Source organism: Motacilla alba, chromosome 6, assembly GCF_015832195.1.
Source record: "Motacilla alba alba isolate MOTALB_02 chromosome 6, Motacilla_alba_V1.0_pri, whole genome shotgun sequence".
In the NCBI taxonomy this organism is placed as follows: domain Eukaryota; kingdom Metazoa; phylum Chordata; class Aves; order Passeriformes; family Motacillidae; genus Motacilla; species Motacilla alba.
Window position 1 is genome coordinate 19,751,861 of NC_052021.1, and position 18,811 is coordinate 19,770,671.

The following is an 18,811-nucleotide window of genomic DNA, read 5'->3' on the forward strand; positions in this document are numbered from 1 at the left end:
CCAGATGCCTTATATAAAAAGCATTAATTAAAATCAGAGGTGTGGATTTTGGGGGCAGGTGGATTTTTTTCCTCAGGACAAAATGTGTAAAAAGTAAGGACTGTAAAAATAATGTTTTTTTATTGAAAACAGTTACACAAAATTAGATGTGTATAACTAAATTAGAGATGTGTATAACAAAATTAGATGTCTATGACTAAATTAGAGATGTCAGCACTATATGTAGTGACATGTTTTGTTTGGGGAAATTCACAGAAGCTATGTACAGTCCAGAGTGTGAACTGCAGAGATATCGAAGGACGTCAGTCTACACCACTTCATTTTGCAGCTGGATACAACAGAGTATCTGTTGTGGAGTATCTTCTTCAGCATGGAGCTGATGTACATGCAAAAGATAAGGGGTAAATGCTTGAATATATTTTTTCTTGGCAATTGTAATTGGTCATATCTATCAGCTTTTGAATATTGCTAGCTGATAAGCATCCCATTTTTCTTACATTTTTTTATTTTCATGGAAACTTCTGTTAGAATGAAGATGTTAAGAACATCCAAAAGCATTTTGCAGTACTTAAGATTAGAGCATTAAGAATTTCTCTGGCCCTGTGCTTTTACTTCTCTTTAGTGCTCCGCTGATTAAGTTTTTACTGCAATAGGTACTCCTACTATATTAGACTGTTGTGGGGGTAGGGAAATATTTTGTTATGGTTTGATATGGTCAAAGATGCATTGTGTTTTAAGTTTATATCGTTGTTGAAAAAATACCCTGTTTTTAAAGAGAGTTTTTCTCTTTTAATTGTTTCCAGAGGACTTGTCCCTTTACATAACGCCTGCTCATACGGTCACTATGAAGTTGCAGAGCTGTTGGTTAAACATGGTGCCGTTGTCAATGTAGCTGACTTGTGGAAATTCACTCCCTTGCATGAAGCAGCAGCAAAAGGAAAATACGAGATTTGCAAACTCCTATTACAGGTATTACATATGCTGGAGGGAGGTAAATTTCTTTTCTTTCTTGTTCACTTTCAAAGTCCATTTACGTATCAGAAGTTGATTTGTAGTTTCTAAATTATTGTGGTTAAATGTTTTCAGTAAAAGGGATATTGTTAGTACCTGTGTTGTCCTTTTTCAAGCAGTAAATGGAAGGCTCTCTGCAGGATTCCAGTATGTGTCAGAATATTTGCTCAACAAGGCATTAGATGCCTAAGATGCATCATGTTTATTCTGCTGACATACTTAACACCTGTTTTTGGTGTGCACAGCATGGAGCTGACCCTACAAAGAAAAACAGGGATGGAAATACTCCTCTAGACCTTGTTAAAGATGGTGATACTGATATTCAAGACCTGCTTAGAGGAGATGCAGCTCTCCTAGATGCTGCAAAGAAAGGTTGTTTGGCCCGAGTAAAAAAGCTTTGTTCACCTGACAATGTCAACTGTCGGGACACACAAGGACGTCATTCTACACCACTACATTTAGCAGGTCAGTGCTCTAATTAATTAGTTTGATCGGTTACTAATTACTGTGGCTGAACTTTCTATGTCTACACAAGTTTATAGTGTTGCCTCAAGCTGGAGGATTCAGTAGCTTTTCTTTAAAAATATTAGATTATTATGCATATTACTTTTGAGTTGCTTTTCAAACTGTTGAATTATTTTCCTGTTCTGTCTAGCCAGAGAGGATCTTTTAGTGTTTATTGACAGTTTTTAAAACCAAATACTCTTAAGGTAATGCTGTCCTTCATAATAGGTATTGCACTGTCTTCACTGGGACTGACAATTCAATTTACTTTCAAGTAATTTAGGTTAATAATTAACTTCTCCACAGCCTGTTGGGGGTGATGTTTTAATTCTGTTCATTGTGTCCTTCTGCAATTCCAGCTGGTTACAATAATTTGGAGGTCGCAGAATACCTGTTGCAGCATGGAGCAGATGTGAATGCACAGGATAAAGGAGGCTTGATTCCTCTGCACAATGCAGCATCTTATGGGGTGAATATCTCAAACTTTCCGAGACTTTATTTATTTTTTTAAAAAGTGGTACATTTCATTGACAGCATTTTGAGCCTCTGTAGAATGCTTTTGCTATTGAGTTACATTGTAATCTTATTTGTAAGACACAGAATGAATAATGAGATCACAGCTTGTGTTGCAGGTAAAGACTCCTGTGAATTTGTGAAGTCACGTATGGAGTTTTCTGACCATGAATGCCTAAAAAGCCAGCAGGCTGAAAGGTGTTCTGAAAATGCCTTTCCTTACCTATGCCAGTCAAATTTTATCAGGAAGATCTCACTTTCACTTTTCTGAATGCTGTTGAGACAGCAGTTGTTTTTGTGAACTTCCTGAATCTTTGTCCTTGAATCAAGTCTTTAACCTAAACAGTTGGAGAACTTTCCAAACTGGAAATTCAGAATCAGGCTTTTTTTCCATCACATTCCTCTGGATTTGGAATTTTGTTTTACTCTGTCTTTTTTTTTACAAGAGAACAAATCTTTCTTAACTTTTTGCTGATATGTCATAGGTGAGGAAGAAAACACCTTGCTTTAATGCTTTCTAAAATCATAATTAAATGCATTCTAAGAAGATTCAGAATTACTCTGATTACAGAGAAATAGCAGTAATAGTTCTGAATTACTTTAGTACACTGTGGTACCTTGGAATTTAACAGGTGTTTTTTACTTTTCCAGCATGTTGATGTAGCAGCTTTACTTATAAAATATAATGCATGTGTGAATGCTACAGACAAATGGGCTTTCACACCACTGCATGAAGCAGCCCAGAAAGGAAGGACTCAGCTTTGTGCCTTGTTACTGGCACATGGGGCTGATCCTACTCTGAAAAACCAAGAAGGACAAACACCATTGGACCTGGTCACTGTAAGTGATGGGGCTCCTTTTGGGAAATCCGTTCTTATTTATGCGTGACACCTCATTTAAAACTATCCTTTAAAAAAACAATAATGCAACCACTTCTCCAAAATTAAAAATACTGTGGCTTCTGTGGGGTTTGTATATGCCTGGCAAGGGAAGTCAGTAGAGCTTTATGAACTGTCTTTAAGTAATTTCTTGCTTTAGGCATCTTATTTCAGTATGGACTGAGGGGGAAAAGACCTCAGAATGCTAACAAAATGAATTAATGGTTGTAATTTGATGCTTTGAATTCAGGGCTTATAGTTTGACTAATACAAAAATTGTGACAATAAAATATAAGCAAACCTTGTAGCAGCATAAATGTAAGAAACTATCTGTCTGTTAAATTCTTAGGGGTGTTCTTTTTAAGTATTATAATGTAATCCAAAACTACACTGAGAAACTGTTTTGTTTCATAAATTCTGGTTGCCAGTAGAAGCTTCTGTTCATTTTTCATAGCAAATTTATTCTGTTTAACTGCCCTTACATTTTTTAGAAATACTGAAGTCTTTACTTTTTACCTTTTTACAGCTTTTACATGTAGACATTTTACAGTTTCTTGTATTCTCTTGGTGGAAAAGGCCATTTGTAAGCCGCACTGTAAAATACATGTTTTCCCAATATTACTTTGCAGTGTACTTAAGAAATCTGATATAATGGTAGTGCATTCTAGGAAAAAACATTGTGCAAAAGTGTTCCTCTGTTTTAATGAGTTGTTTTCTGCTCTTTAGGCCGATGATGTCAGTGCGTTACTGACTGCAGCAATGCCTCCTTCTGCCTTACCGACTTGCTACAAGCCTCAGGTTATAAGTGTGTCTCAGACTACAGGTTCTGCAGCTGATTCCCTCTCTTCTGTTCCATCCAGTCCATCCAGTCTGTCTGCTGCAAGTAGTCTTGACAACTTGTCTGGTAGTTTTTCTGAACTTCCCTCTGTTGTTGGTACAAACTGTGCAGAGGGAGCTACTGTTCTGGAGAAAAAAGAAGGTGAGCTTTTCTCAGGAGTGAATAGCATTTCTTAACAAATGGTGAAAAGAACAAAGATGTGAAGTTTCCCATATATTCGTAGAGGTATTATAGCATATGCAATATTTAGATTCTTTGTGATGTCATTAATGAGGAACACAAGTCTGAAAGTCTTGCAGTATAAGATTTTACTTTTTTCCCCTTACAGAGCCTTTAAATTTTTTTTTTGCTGAACTGAACCAATATGGTGAATTGTGTTTTAAAAAGAACGAAATTTGGCTGCATACCAAGCAGTATTTTACTACAAACTTTATCTAGTTTTTAAGAGGCTGTTCTTAGATCTGGTATCTTAAAAAGGTTACTTCTATGACATTTTACTTGTCAATATATTTTCTATAGCAGTATGCACTTCTGGTGGCTGGTTGCCTTGTTCTGTGGCAAAGACTGCTCTTTGGGAGGTAGAAGAGCAGATTAGTTGCTACTGGTTAGTGATATTTAATATTTAATCTCCATCTGGAAAAGACCAGGAATTTCTGCCTCTCTCATTGTTGCCACAGACAGGGGGAGATGTGTATGCCTTATTTTATAATACAGATATGAATGTACATTGTGTTTTTCTTCTTACCCAGTTTCAGGTGTAGATTTTAGCATTAATCAGTTTGTGCGGAACCTTGGCCTTGAACATCTAATTGACATATTTGAGAGAGAACAGGTAAGTGGTTATATTTATTTCCAGGTAGTCTGGGCTAGAAAGCAATGGAATAAATAGTGACTGGTTAGTAGAATGTAATAAGACAGATTTTCAATGAGTGACAGTCAAAATGAGGGGGATGAAGGAAAGGACTGTAACTGGATTTTTAATTGCTATCTTATACGTGTATATATTAACATATACGTAACACTTGCAAGCAATGCAAGTTGCAGTTTGTAGTTGGTAGCATGGTTACTCAAGACAAAAAGTTAGAAGAACGCAGTTGAGTAAAAGTAAATAGGAAAATAATACACTGAAGCCTCTAATGTTCCTGTTCTTTTCACACTTGCTTTTTCTCACAGCTATTGTGAGGGATATTTTCACTGTCACTGGCATTTGTTCTGCTACAAAAAACATGGTTTTTCTTTCATTATAGATAACATTGGATGTATTGGTTGAAATGGGACACAAAGAATTGAAGGAAATTGGCATTAATGCTTATGGGCACAGGCATAAAATCATCAAAGGAGTTGAAAGACTTATTTCTGGACAACAAGGTATATGTTTATTTTAAATTATCACATGATACTGCCTTTACATAATCACTTTTTATGAATTACTTACGTTATTCCAATTTGTATCTCATTAAAAAGAATTGGTAATAAAGCCTGACCTAGAAAATGGCATTTTAAATGGTAAGAATGTCTTCTGACTGGAAGCTTGGGTACTTTTATTTGTGCTGTGAATTACTGTGAATCTTGCCTTTCAGTTCTCTAATTTTTTTTTTTCTCTGTGATCACTCTTTTTTGTCTACTTAGGTAAAATGTTGACTTAGTGCAAAATGCTCATAATCTCCTTGAGATAGGGAATATTTATCTTCATCAAAGCACTCTGAAGAGCAGAGCACATTCTGTTGATGAGTTCAGGCCTGTTGTGTTCTGTTTGTTGGGTCCTGCCACAGAATGCTCTCTGCACACTGCTAACATGAGGCTCCAGACTGTGCATGAATCTGTAATTTCCACTTTCCCCAGATTATTCCTTTTAAAGAGCTCATGACAGACCCAGTGTTTAATTCTGGTCACCTGCTAGTTGTCTGGAAAGGCCATGGCCAGAAAAGACACTTGATACACACTGTCTTCATATTCTTATATCCAGTAATTACACTCCCGTTGCTTGCCAGTTGTGATTGCAGTTCGTCCAATGCAAACTGACATTGGATTCTGTGTAAAATTCCAAATTTTTTGCATATTTGGGAAGATAGGGAAGTTTCCTTTAAACACCTTTTAAGCTTTCAATACCACGTTTAAACATTTTGGATTGACAGACATAGTTCTTTGTCAGTTCTTTCTGCATGACCATGGGAAAAAATACTCCTACTACATTAGTGCTTCAAGTTGCTCTTCCCATTCATGATGCCACTGCCACCAGTAGTTGTGGACTCTGTACAGGGACTGGTTGCTTGCTGTGTCACTGCCTAGAGTTGAAATGAACTCTGAAGTAAGCAAGTGTTTACAAGTATTTCCCCTGTTGTGTCTATTAGTACACTGAGCTATGCATGGATAAATGGGTTAGTGCATCTGAAATGATGATTCTTGCTGAGAGAAGGATCAATCATGTCCACAGATCAAAGAAAACAGTTGTGGTTTCTGAGACTCTGTTTATTACATTCACATACATTTTGCTGTGTTTTATTGCATTCACAGGACTTAACCCATATCTGACTCTAAATACTTCTGCTAGCGGAACTATTCTCATAGACCTTTCCACTGAAGACAAGGAATTTCAGTCTGTAGAAGAAGAGGTAAATGCCATTCTTTGTAACGTCTCAGTATTTCTGCTATTGCTGCTAAAGAAGCAGATAAGGAGGTATTGCTAGACAGTTTAACAGTGCAGTAAATATCACTAAGTTTAAGTAAAACTTGCATAAGGATTACTTCAGATTCCCAACTTTGACTGCACCACTTATAATCTGTGATCATGATGTCTGTAACTTTTTTTCTTTCTTACATTGTTATTGCTTGTAGTATTTTTAAAACCTCTACTATATATCAAATCTCTTCAATAGAACATAAATTCTGTGCTACCAATTGATTGCCTGTTTGTCATACATGGTTTTGCATCACTTCCTTTCAAAGTGCCATAATCACACAAGGCAAAATTCTGAACAAATACAATTTTAAAGAGATTAGTGGCAGTCTTCTCTAGTTTGAAAACTAGACCATGGTGCAGTCAAAATACATTGTTTTTTTTAAATAAATCATTAAACCTATTCATGTGCCTTCACAAAACCTGGCATTACTTAACAACCAGCCACCTAAAAATTTCTCATATGATTTTTAATTGTGTTAATACATAATTCATTATTTTCATTACTTGACTTGTATAAAGGAAACAAGTTGAATGTCTTCTGAAAGACTGTCATCTTCTTTAAATTCTCAATTTTCAGATGCAGAGTACTGTCCGAGAGCACAGAGATGGAGGACATGCTGGTGGAGTCTTCAATAGATACAACATCTTAAAGGTGCCTGGTTTTTTTTTGTGGCCAGTGGTTTTACACATTTGGAGTTTTGTCTAAAAGTAATATATCTGTAAAATGTTCTACACTTGTTTGAGTTCCATAAGGTGACAAGGTGTGACATTCTGAGACATGCACAGGATAAAGGTCACTTTCCAGGGAAATTCAAAGACAGTTCATATGGAAAAGCTATTTATGGGTTAATAGTCAGGAAGAAATTGACATAGAAGGATGTGACTGAAAACTGGAGAATTTTTGAAGAAAAAGGCAGGAGGTGTTGTAAGAAACAGAAGAGGTGTCTTTTGAGGGAGAATGGCAGGAAAGAAACAGAAGGAAAAGCAAAACTTTTGAACTCTTATTTTGGCTTGATTTAATACCAAACAAGTGTAAAAAAACAGGCAGTAGATGAGTTTGAATAATGGACTTTTGGTTTGTATTTATGTGTTTTTCCCTCTGAAGTAATGGTAATTTTCATTAATATCATAAATATTTGATTTGCAAGTAAGCACTACTAAGTTTTATTCTGAACTGAAGTTACAGTAGAATTGCTATGCTATATCTACATGCACAAGACTTTGCAATGGCCAGCATACCTCTGCAGGGAGTATATAATTTACTTTCTTTCAGAAGTGCTTCACAAATGTTCATGGAAGGCATTTCTTAATTTATTGATTGATCTCTTTACTTGTGATTCGGCATCAAGAAAAATTGTGACTGAGCCTGCTAAATTTAAATTAGAGCATATTTAATTTAAAGATTATTAACAAGGAGCTCTGTGAAATGAATTGATTTTTAAGTATATAGTTATTACTTACTTGTCATAAAACAACAGGGTAAGTCAATTTGTGTTTCGTTGAGTCCCAAGGAAAGTGTTCTCATTGCAGTGGCAGTGTAACTGTACTGTAGTATAGAGGCTGTAGGTTATCTGTCCAGTGAATTGAACTGAGTTTTTTGGTGTTGTTTTGACTGTTTCAGATTCAGAAAGTGTGCAACAAAAAACTATGGGAAAGATACACACACAGACGGAAAGAGGTCTCTGAAGAGAATCATAACCATGCCAATGAAAGGATGCTGTTTCATGGTGAGAATTTGAAATGCACTTCATGAACTTACTTCATCAGCAGCACTCTTTATTGGAGGGTTTCTACTGTCTCAAAGTAAATTTCCTCCGTGGAAGTAGGTTCAAGGTTTTTACATGAGTTTTTTATGAGCAAGTGTTTGTGTATTTCACAAGGGATGATACAATGTACTATATTGTTCTTCTGAAATTTGCATCTCCTTGTCTCTCCCCAAAGGAGACTTCAAAAACCTAAGCTAAAACATTTCAGCAGTTATGAATGAAGATTAAGTAGTGTGTCTCCTCGAGTCTGTTTTGTCAGTTGTATGACCAAAATGATTAAAGGTCAAACTTTATTCTGTTTAGGATTGTTTTGGGGTGGGATTTTTTTTGTTTGTTTTCTTGGTTTTATAAGTTGATAAGTTAGTTTTGTTAAGCATTCCAAAGATAGCTTATCATTAGCAAGGTAAAGCCAGTTGAAGTCTTTCCTGTACACAAATACAGAGTTTGTCCTGGTGAGCAAAGTTCACAGTGGATGTTCATAGGGAAGGCTGCATAGTTCCCAACACAGTGGGAAGGAGTGATTGAATTGTGACACGTAGAAAAATCTGTGTACTATGTTTTCAGTATTTTGCTTCCTTTCTCTTAGGATCCCCATTTGTGAATGCAATCATTCACAAAGGCTTTGACGAGAGACATGCCTATATAGGCGGCATGTTTGGAGCTGGGATTTATTTTGCTGAAAATTCTTCCAAAAGCAATCAATATGTGTATGGAATTGGAGGTGGCACTGGATGTCCAGTTCACAAAGATAGATCTTGCTATGTTTGCCACAGGTAAGTCCCTTGAAAGAATCTGATTTTGCTTTTGTATATTGTGTCCTAGATTATCAATGCAGCAGTCTCTCTCTGAAGAAAGGTTTGCTTGCTAACCAGACTTTCTCAGTACTCTCTTTGTGCTAGGTGCTGGGCTTAATAGAAACTTTCAGAAAACTTTGACATTCAAAGTCCTGAAGAACCTTCGACCATCTTAACCCTATCTTTGCCCTTAACTTAGTGTAAAAATCAGACTTAGGAAGCCAGAGAACGAAGAGGATCTGCTAGATGCTTATGTGAAAGATGCAATATGAGAGTTTAGTTCATTGTCTATTACAGAGAAAGGAGAAATTCAGAGATACTCAGGTGCAGTATTTCTTTGAGGAGGGTGTACTTTGTAACAGTCAGCACTCACATTACTGCTTTTTCACACACTGAAATAGAGATGTGGATTTGTGGATTCTGCCACTAACTGAGTTCCTGAATCTGCTTTTCGACAAGAACACCTGTTGCCAACACCATCAGTTCAGAATAAACTCTTAGGTCGTGGAGTCAGTTTTGGTGGTGGCAGTCATTTCAACCAGAATAATATTTAGTGTTTGTGTGCATCCTGTTTTACATTGGTATACAAGGATGAAGTCATCCTTCCAGTATCCTTCTTTGAGTCTCTTCCCCCTTTTTCATGTTGCTTACTGTTTTTTGGCACTCTCAAATAATGAGGATCATCTTCCAGAGTTACAGAGGATGTCAGAGTCTCTTCATGCTTTTTGAAGTTTTGAATCAAGAAGGGGTTTTTTGTTTGTCTTCTGCAAAGACTGAGAAAAGCAAAAGTTTTGGCAGAGTAAGGTGGTACATAACCTTGGTCTATAAAAATGCCAGAATTCCATTGTCATTGTAGTAGGTACATGTATACAGAAATAAGAGCCTTTATTGAGTCTTTTCATAGTGAAAACAGCATAACAAACTGACAGATGCTAGTCTGAGGTATTTTGCATTGACCTAGTGTTTGCTTTGGCCTTGATGTTGACTTGGTTGTTGGATACAAATCTAGCATTAGAACACTTGTGAATTATGTTGTCAGGATGAGTAATGGGGGGAGGGAATAAAAAACTTTTTCCTAAAAAGCCCAAAAAAATGAAAATAAATAAGTAACAGACAAAGAAAAGATGGTGGCAATCTCTGAGTAGATTGTTAAGCATGCTGTTTCCAGTAACTAAGATAAATATTTTTCCATGTTATTACCAGCCCTTTCCTTGGGCTAGAGCTTTCCAAAGTGAGCATAACTTCTGTTCAGCAAAACAGAACCTGAGAAATTTATGAACTATCAAAGCTGACTGAAATGGCTTCAAGGTTCAAATTCATAAGCATTGTGAATTCTTGGTTCTTTCTCCCTTTCAACACAGGCAGTTGCTCTTCTGTCGTGTAACACTGGGCAAGTCCTTCCTGCAGTTCAGCGCCATGAAAATGGCTCATTCTCCCCCAGGACATCACTCAGTGACTGGGCGGCCCAGTGTGAATGGATTGGCATTGGCCGAGTACGTCATTTACAGAGGAGAGCAGGTAAAGAGCTTTTGGATTGGTTTACAGACTCTCTTTTGTCTTTTCAAAGGCATGTTGTGCATTGGAGGTTTTTCCCCTAGGTTTGTGGTGCTAGGGTTTGCTTTTGTCTTAGAACAAACTCCAGCTGCGGTTGCAGGTGAAAGGATGCGTGTTTCCTGAATGATCCAGGATTTTTACCTTTGACGTTTTGCCCTTTTTTCCTTTGGCATCATTTTTTTCTCCTCCTTAACAAACATTATTAATTCATCCAGACAATCAAATAATAATAAACAATGTGTGTGTCACTCTTCCAGGCTTATCCAGAATACTTGATTACTTACCAGATTATGAAGCCTGAAGCCACCACTGAAGCTTAAGACAAATTACTTGTGGGAAACCATCAGACTTTGGATGCGAAGATAGCGATGGCTGCCATCCCAATAATAACAAGTTTTTGTTGAAAAACTTCCCATTCCCAGGTGGTGTGGTAGCAAATGTGAACAAAATATACCAGTTTTGACTTGAGAAAGCTTTAATAATGTACAGTATGTTTTTCTAAAATTTCAGAAATGTCCTCTTTTTCAGCACTTTAACAGATACCATTCCAGGCATAAACTGGGGTTTGGCTGTACTAAATTATAAACAAAAATTAACTTGAAACAATGGTTTTATACAATACTGCATTAAAACATAGCAGAAATTGTAATGGTCTATACAGGAACTCATTTTACTAATATTGTGTTCTTTAAAACACTGCATTTACACTGAAAACATTTTCATTTGTAAAACTGTAAATAAGAGCTTTTGTACTAGCCTGGTATTTATTTACATTGCTTTGTAATATAAGTGTTTTAGAACTGCAATCTTGTACAAAATGTTCTTTCCAGATGTTGGTTTGTTCATCTGTGTTTTCTCATGCGAGATAGATTTGAAAAGTCTTTTTTTTTCAGGTTTTATCACTTAATTGTGAGGGAGAAAGCAAATTTTATCTGAAGAGGTTTAGAAATATCCAACTTTAGATTGAATACACAAATTCTTGTTGTATTTTTATTTATGAAATATACATTCCTGAGAATGATGGGCTATGAAAATAGAATGTTCCAGACAAATACTAAAGTGGTTTTCCACCTACTTCCTAGAGTTGCATATTTTATTTCTGTAAAATGCCTTTTGAAGTTTTTTATTTAACTATAGGTACAGTTAACCAGTATCCTCACTTCAAGGCTAGTAGACCTTGCAAGTTACAGTTTTAGTAAATTATTTTCTTTGAATGTTGATGGAAAATTAACCTCAAGAAGTTTTCTTGAGTTCCTCTTGCTTACATTTAAGCCAGGAAGTTAAATAGTTTATTCCTAATATAGGGGCAAACAACTTGGCCTTTTTTTGTATGCTTTTTTTGGTAGATTAATATACCCATTGGTGCCCTAAGAATATGAGCGTTGCAAGGTGAAAATGTTAAAAGCCATCCTCTCATCTCCTGTGTCTCGTCCATGTTAACATTCAAGCTGTGGTTGAAGCAGGTGTGTAGCAGTGTGTTTGTCTGCTTTCAGCTGAGTGGAACTGCTGGGGCTGCACCTTCTGCTTCCAGCTCAGCCAGCTGGGAGGGGAGAAGCAGCTCTGCCACAGCAGCAGCTGCCTTTGGTAGCCCTGGTGAGGCTCCTTGAACAGAGGAGGAGTGCAAAAGGTACAGCCCCTGCCCAGGTGTCATTCGGGGTTCCTGGCTGCACCCACGCGCTCCGTCAGCGCTGTCATAGCTCTTGTGTGTGTTCTGCTTTTCTGCCATCTGCAGTTTTTACCTACGTGTTTCAAAAATATGTAAATACAAATTATAAGTTACTTGGGGTTAAAGTGGGTAGGAGTATGTTTTAGTTGTTTAATATTTCTACATACAGAACACTGTCCCAGAAGACAATTTGTTTGCAGGGCATGTTTTCTTACCATGGTTTTAAATGTAGTAACTGATCAAGATAATGAAATCCTCTTGCTGATGTGGTGGTTATGTGATTATGCTCTATGTAAAAATGTATTGAACCTTACCCAGTTATGTGAGGAAACTGAATAAGATTGCAGAAATCTTGCAGAAGGTAATATTGGCTATGAATAAAAAAGGTTTTGATTTTTAGGTACTTTTCTCCCAGCATGTTGCCTGTTCCTTAGGTATAGTAATGCTGGAATTTGTGTTCATGCAAAATCTGTTAATTATGTTTAAAACTTTTTTGTTATTGCTAAAATGCTTCATTCTATGTGAATGATCACCTAATGTCTTGTAAAATATTGTGGTATGATAGCATTTTAAGTGGTACCACAATGTTGGTTTTGTCTGTTTGGGGATTTTTTGAGCTTTTTTTTTTTTGCATGACATACCTTGCACTCTGAAGATGGAAGCTGTAATGATTTGATAATACTGACTGTTGAGGTGAACCTTTAATCCCTTGTGCAATTAGTTCTGCTTTACTCATCTTGAAGTGTCTTTACATGTACTGTATGACATTCCATATCCATTTAACACTAAATAAATTTAATTCACTGGTTTTCTGGTAGCTTGGGAGTAATTACAGATGTAGTATGTTAACCCATTGTTTTAAATGTAAGCATGCACAATGCTGTAACAAACTGCATCACTGGAGGCAAAATTAATTACATTAAGTAGAAGAGCTTTTAATGTAGATGAAAACCTGTAAATACTGTGAAAACTTGTAGTTTGATATGTGGCTTACTAACAGCTTTAGCTAGCAGTGAAAATGTTTTAGTAATAAACCCAGAAGTCAGCTACAGTTTGTGCACTTAAAACTCCATTATATGGTCCAGAACTGAGAAAACTTGCTTACATTGGTTTGGTAAAATGAAAAATAACCTGAAGAGTCTTACCTTTCAGAAAACTGCATGGGTGTGATATATACCTGAGCAACAACAGAAGGAACTGTTTAAATCACTGGTAGTATTGCAGTAAGACAATTTATTTCAGTAGGACCATTTATGTGGTGGTAGGTTTCCAAAACCAGGTTTGTATAGAAGACTTGAATAGACATGAGCACTAGAGGGCAGGAAAGCAAATGTTTTCGAAGATCAGTGGCGATGAAAATATTTAAAGGGTCTTGGGAACATAACTTCTGATAAAATTGCTCCTGAAAATTCTACATCTCTAGGTTGTAAAAAATTTAACTTTCCATTCTGCATTAGATTTGGGTTTGTTTAATTAAATAATTAGTATAAAAAGAAAGTATACAACTAAGCAAATTGGAAATATTAGGATCTTTTCTTTAAAAATTTACTCAAATGTTAAACTTTAGTTCTTAGAAATCAAAAAACAATTCAGCCACACTCTTCTATCTTAGATAATTGAAAAAGTTGGTTACCCATACAATGCGTGTTACAGAGGTATGTTGGCACTCATTTAGAATGCAAATGACTGTGTATAAAGGAATTGCCACTGTTATTTCTACCCTGAACTTGCTCATTAGCCATGTGTGTATCTGTGCATACAGACACACTTGCTCAGTCTCTGAAAGAAGAAATTAAAAGAAGTTTTTAAGGTGTATTTTTCTGCAGAACACCATTGCCAGTGAGACTGCTGCAGCCTAGGAGCCATGTCCCCTTCTTCGGTCATTCTTCTGAACTTAATATAATGAAATGGATTTTCTCTTTCACTGGAAACAGCCCCATGGGTGGCTTTTCTTCTGCCTTCCAGTTTAAAAAAATAGAGACTTGATTGGTATTGAGCTGAAGGCTGCTTTCTTGCCTTCAGTGACCTGGCAGTGAGACTGACTGACGCCTGCCCCTCTCTGGTTCTTGGAGCTGTGCTTAAGTTGCAGTAGGAGGTGGAGATCGTCCTACCGTGGAGGGCATAAGAGGAGGTGTGTCCCTCGTCTTGTCCCTGTGCAGCAAGCATAAGCAGTGGTGCTTCTGAGGGTATCAAAGGGTTTTTTCCCTCTCCCTGTGGCTCACTAGATCAGAAAAAGCTACAGGCAACCAGAGGAGAACACAAAAGAAAAAGCATGTAGGTGATTGGCTTGAAGATGAGAAGTTCTGCCCTAAAAAGGGCAAGGTTGGCAACTGAGAGAAGACAGACAGGAGAAATAGAATAGAAGAAATAACCTGCAAAAAAAGAAAGGCAAATTCTACACACACTGAAAAGGCATGTTAGGAATAGCAAATATAAGTATTAGGAATGGCCAAAGTAATCATGGTACATCAGCTTCCCAATTTACATTTGACATAAAAAAGCAAACACTGATGTGTGGACATTATGGGACTCCTTTTGAGAAGACCACACCTGTTTTGGAAGGGGAAAGTTGCAGCCACTTCAAAACATCAATGTTAGACCTGGGGAAAAGTGTGTGCAAGAAAATAAACAGGGTTTAAATACCAAAGGCAAATGCCCTGCATAATAGGTCTTCAAAACTTTGGTTTTGAAGCATTGATTTATTAGAGACAAGATGAAAACCCCCTGTAGACAGCGTAAGAGCAAAGTGTGTCGCATTAAATTATCCACCTGGATTCTGTACAGTGGTAGGATGTGTATGGGAAGGTGGGGATTTTAATGAAACCGGGAAATTCAAAGGAAGTGGAGGTGAGATCCATCTCTCTATCTGCAATCTTGGTAAAGGTGGTTCTTCGATGAGCGTGTTTCAGCTGGGATCTTCCTGGGTGGCACCAAAGGTGATTGGGGTGGCTCCTGACATGTGCAGTGACACAGCCAGGGGAACACTTCCTTGCAGAGTTTCTAAGCTAGGACCATTTCAGTTTTTAAAAGACCACAGCAGAAGTTGCATCTTAACATGTAAAACAAATGTGAATTGTTTATGGAGCAAAAGAAGATGCACCAGCGCCTAAGAATGTGTGAGTGAGGCCTTTTATAGATGGAAAAGCAGCTTTGTGTCACCTGCTGATACTGTGTACAGATCTGGAGTGGTACATATGGGGAAGGATTAATACTGAATAGTGTATCTGATAGAAGTAGCCTGAGGAATGGACTGGGAAGTAGTAGTTTTTTTCAGGGCCAGAGATGTCTGGCTTTGTGCTGTCCAGCTGCTCTTCAAAAAGGTAACCTTTGCTAGCAATACATTTGGAAGCTTATTTCACAATAAATTTCTTCATTCATACTTATTTCACAAGAAATCTATTCAATTTTGTGGGGCTGTGGGCATCATAGATCAATAGATGTGCACAGAAATAGAATTTCTAACTAGCCTGATAAAGAATCTGGTAAGTAAATTAAGCAGGTAAATAAATTAAGCAAATAGGTTGGACTTAATCTTCGAGGGCTTTTCCAATCTTACTGATTCTGTGATTCTATGAAAGGAAAAAACAGATTTTCTTACAAAAATAAGTAACAGTAAATCAATTCGTCTGTATAATAGTTATGACCCAGCTGAGGGGGATATTGTATCTAATAGCTTTTTAGTCGAAGTAGAAGCTGACAGCAGTCATATTAAGTATTGTTTTAATTAATGATAGAGTGAGCTACTAAGCAGTCCAAAAGTGTCATCTTTAAATAAATAAACCTGTATATGATGACCAATGTCTGATCATGGTTCCCTATTTAAAAGTATTTTACTGAAGCATAGTAAACATGAAATTAACTAATTAGATTTGAAATTAAAGAGGTTTGTTTTGAATAACAAGTATTCATTAGAGCACTTGTTTCCATCAAACAAAGTCTAATCCAGTATTTACCCACTCAGCAGTTGGGTACTAAAACTTCAAGATTTATAAATAATCAAAAAACTACATAAATAAGTGCAATTTGTACAGACAGCATAGGTCCAGTAATAACATGAGGCCCCTGAAGTACATTTTGTCAAAGGTGTTATTTAATGCAAAGCTTCTAAACCAGGTAATCAGACAGTGAAATAAATCTGACTTCAAACTAAATGGGCTATGGTTAAAGCTTATTTTGAGATATTAGGAATGTGAAAATGCACTAGAAACTGCAAAATTATAGGTTTCTCTTATTGGTAGTAAATCTCCAAATGGAGAACCATTTAACACATTACTAGAGAGATGGATTTCTGAAGGTGCAGAACAGACCTTGAGAAAAAAAATGAGGTTTATAAAAAAGGACAGGTGCAGGGGCGTGGGTGTAATTGACTGAGCATCTGAGAGTGGTGGCAACTACATTAACAGAAAATCAGGTCAGTGGTACACCACAAGGTCAGGGAAATAGTCCACACTAAATTAGAGTGAAAGGCACCAAGTGTCTTGATAAGGAGGAAAAATTAGAGAAACATGCTGCTCTTTTTTGTCAGTGTGTCAGATTGCTGAATTTCTGAAATAAAAAACTTACAGTGAACCTTCTATCCAACATCCTACTTATTTATGCCATGTAAGCATTTTGGGCAGCTTTAAAAGCCTCTTGGCATTAGTTTAATCAGACTCAAAATGAAGGGGAGAGGCAGAATGATGAGCTAGCTCATTTCCGGCAATTCTCAAACGTAGCTCAGAACAGATAAGTCCTGGGAGGAATTCCAATGGGAATAACCCATTATGGATAGGACTGGACAAATACGGAAACCTGCTTTTTTTATGTAATTGTATATTAGACCATATTCCAAAGCACTTCTGAAATACCACCTGCTATTAAAAGTGTTCTTATTCAATTATAAATTTAGAAAGACTAATGAAAAGAACAGATATTTATAAAATGCAGAAAGAAATAATAATAATTTCAGACCTGGAGCAGTTAAGTGGAATATTTCAGTTAAAAGGAAAATTTCACATTAGTATAAATAGATTTATTCAGGGACATGCTTTAAAGCTTTGGATAGTTTTATTCATGTGAGTACCATGTGTCAGCTGTAGGGACATAGTCCAGCAGAAATACTGAAATCATGACAATACTTTGCAAGAGATATGAGAACCTTGTGGCAAATTTTAAAAGCCAAGGACTTATATAAAATAGTCCATAAACACTTAGGTTTAGGTATGCCTCCTCTATGTCTTCTGAGACTTCCCTCCCCTTTCTCAGAAATACTAGCTGTTCAGTAAAGCAGTTGAACAAAATGTATGAGTTAAATATTTCATATATCAAGTTTCAGCTGTGTTTAGCTTTTTGTAAAGAAGAAAGAATAATCATGTGACTTTGTACAATTAACAGCTTAGATATTATTGTGTGATAGGGTGCATTGTTATGTATTACAGATGTTTTACTGCAATATCAATAAATAACATGTTTTCCTTTAAAAAAAGAAACAAAGCGCAAAATAGTGTTTAATATGTCTCCTCCACTGGATGGAATTTACAGTGCTTATTTTGTGGAGTTTGTGGTTCAGCATCTTTAACCTACTTAAAATGGTGGGTTTGGACTCACTGAGCTACTAGTTTTAGCATATTGAATTATATCTGTAAACACACATTTGCCTCTTAATTCTGTTAGTGTCCAGAAAATTAATCAGAACTATATTTATACCATAATTTAGCAATAGTGATTTTAGGTTATTGAGTTGGAATAGTTATCATCTCATCATTAGACACAATGCATTCTCCCCTATCATATCTAATTCTAATGGTAAAATGCAACCAGGATTTCCCAAGCAAATTCATTATGTCCTTAAGTTTTAAAACTGACTTTATTCGGGTTTCTTCTTCTTTGCAACATTCTGTCTCTTTAGACCCATCTGCTTTATTTAACTGTGGCTGCCTTTTGCACCTTCTCCCGTGTTGCAGAGAGCAGGGATTTGCCAGCATTAAGCAGCTCAGCTTCTCGGTTCAGAGCCTGCACTTCTCTAGACCCTGTGAACAACCATGAGAAATCTGTTCTGTGGGGCTGCAGCTTCATGATCTAAAATGAATTGGTGTGGGTGGCTTGTGACAGGAATGCACGCATCCTAAATGAACAGCAGTTTCCATGGGGATGTCTTTACCTGTAATAGCAGACAGTCACGTGCCATTTTTATTGCTGGGAACTCCTGTTTCTCCACAGCATTCTTTATAATTTTGTCTTGTTTCTTTTTTCAGCCCAGTGCTGTAATAAAGTGATTTGACATGGAGTTCTGTGATAGTCACAATATCCACTGAGAAGCTGAAAGACATTTCAGTTCATAAAAGTGAGGTTCATCCACCTTGCTCCCAGGTAACTTCACACAAAAATACCTGCTGTGGTGTTTTCAATATACACCTTTTAAAAGCAAATTATTACAAAATCATGGAATGGTTTAGGTAGGAAGGGACCCTTAAAGCTCATCTAGTCCAAACCCCTGCAATGAGCAGGGACATCTTCAACTGCGTCATCAGGTTGCTCAGAGCCGTGTCCAACTTGAATATTTCCAGGGATGGGTGATCTATCACCCCTCTGAGCAACCTGTGCTACCATTTTACCACCCTCACTGCAA

General features: G+C 36.8%; 1 protein-coding gene across 2 annotated transcripts in view; it reads left to right on the plus strand.

Annotated features, from left to right (window-relative positions):
* The window catches only part of TNKS2 (tankyrase 2), a 50,305-nt gene extending 37,159 nt beyond the window's left edge, over positions 1-13,146 (plus strand). For both annotated transcript variants that reach the window (XM_038140415.1, XM_038140414.1), the window contains 14 exons: positions 256-401; positions 804-969; positions 1,257-1,476; positions 1,875-1,984; positions 2,680-2,868; positions 3,633-3,885; positions 4,494-4,576; positions 4,992-5,112; positions 6,259-6,356; positions 7,002-7,076; positions 8,046-8,151; positions 8,777-8,963; positions 10,346-10,502; positions 10,796-13,146. In XM_038140415.1, the coding sequence (XP_037996343.1) occupies positions 256-401; positions 804-969; positions 1,257-1,476; positions 1,875-1,984; positions 2,680-2,868; positions 3,633-3,885; positions 4,494-4,576; positions 4,992-5,112; positions 6,259-6,356; positions 7,002-7,076; positions 8,046-8,151; positions 8,777-8,963; positions 10,346-10,502; positions 10,796-10,858 (1,974 nt within the window). In that variant the 3' untranslated portion in view covers positions 10,859-13,146. The remainder of the gene's footprint in view (positions 1-255; positions 402-803; positions 970-1,256; positions 1,477-1,874; positions 1,985-2,679; positions 2,869-3,632; positions 3,886-4,493; positions 4,577-4,991; positions 5,113-6,258; positions 6,357-7,001; positions 7,077-8,045; positions 8,152-8,776; positions 8,964-10,345; positions 10,503-10,795) is intronic.
* The last annotated feature ends 5,665 nt before the right edge of the window (positions 13,147-18,811 follow it).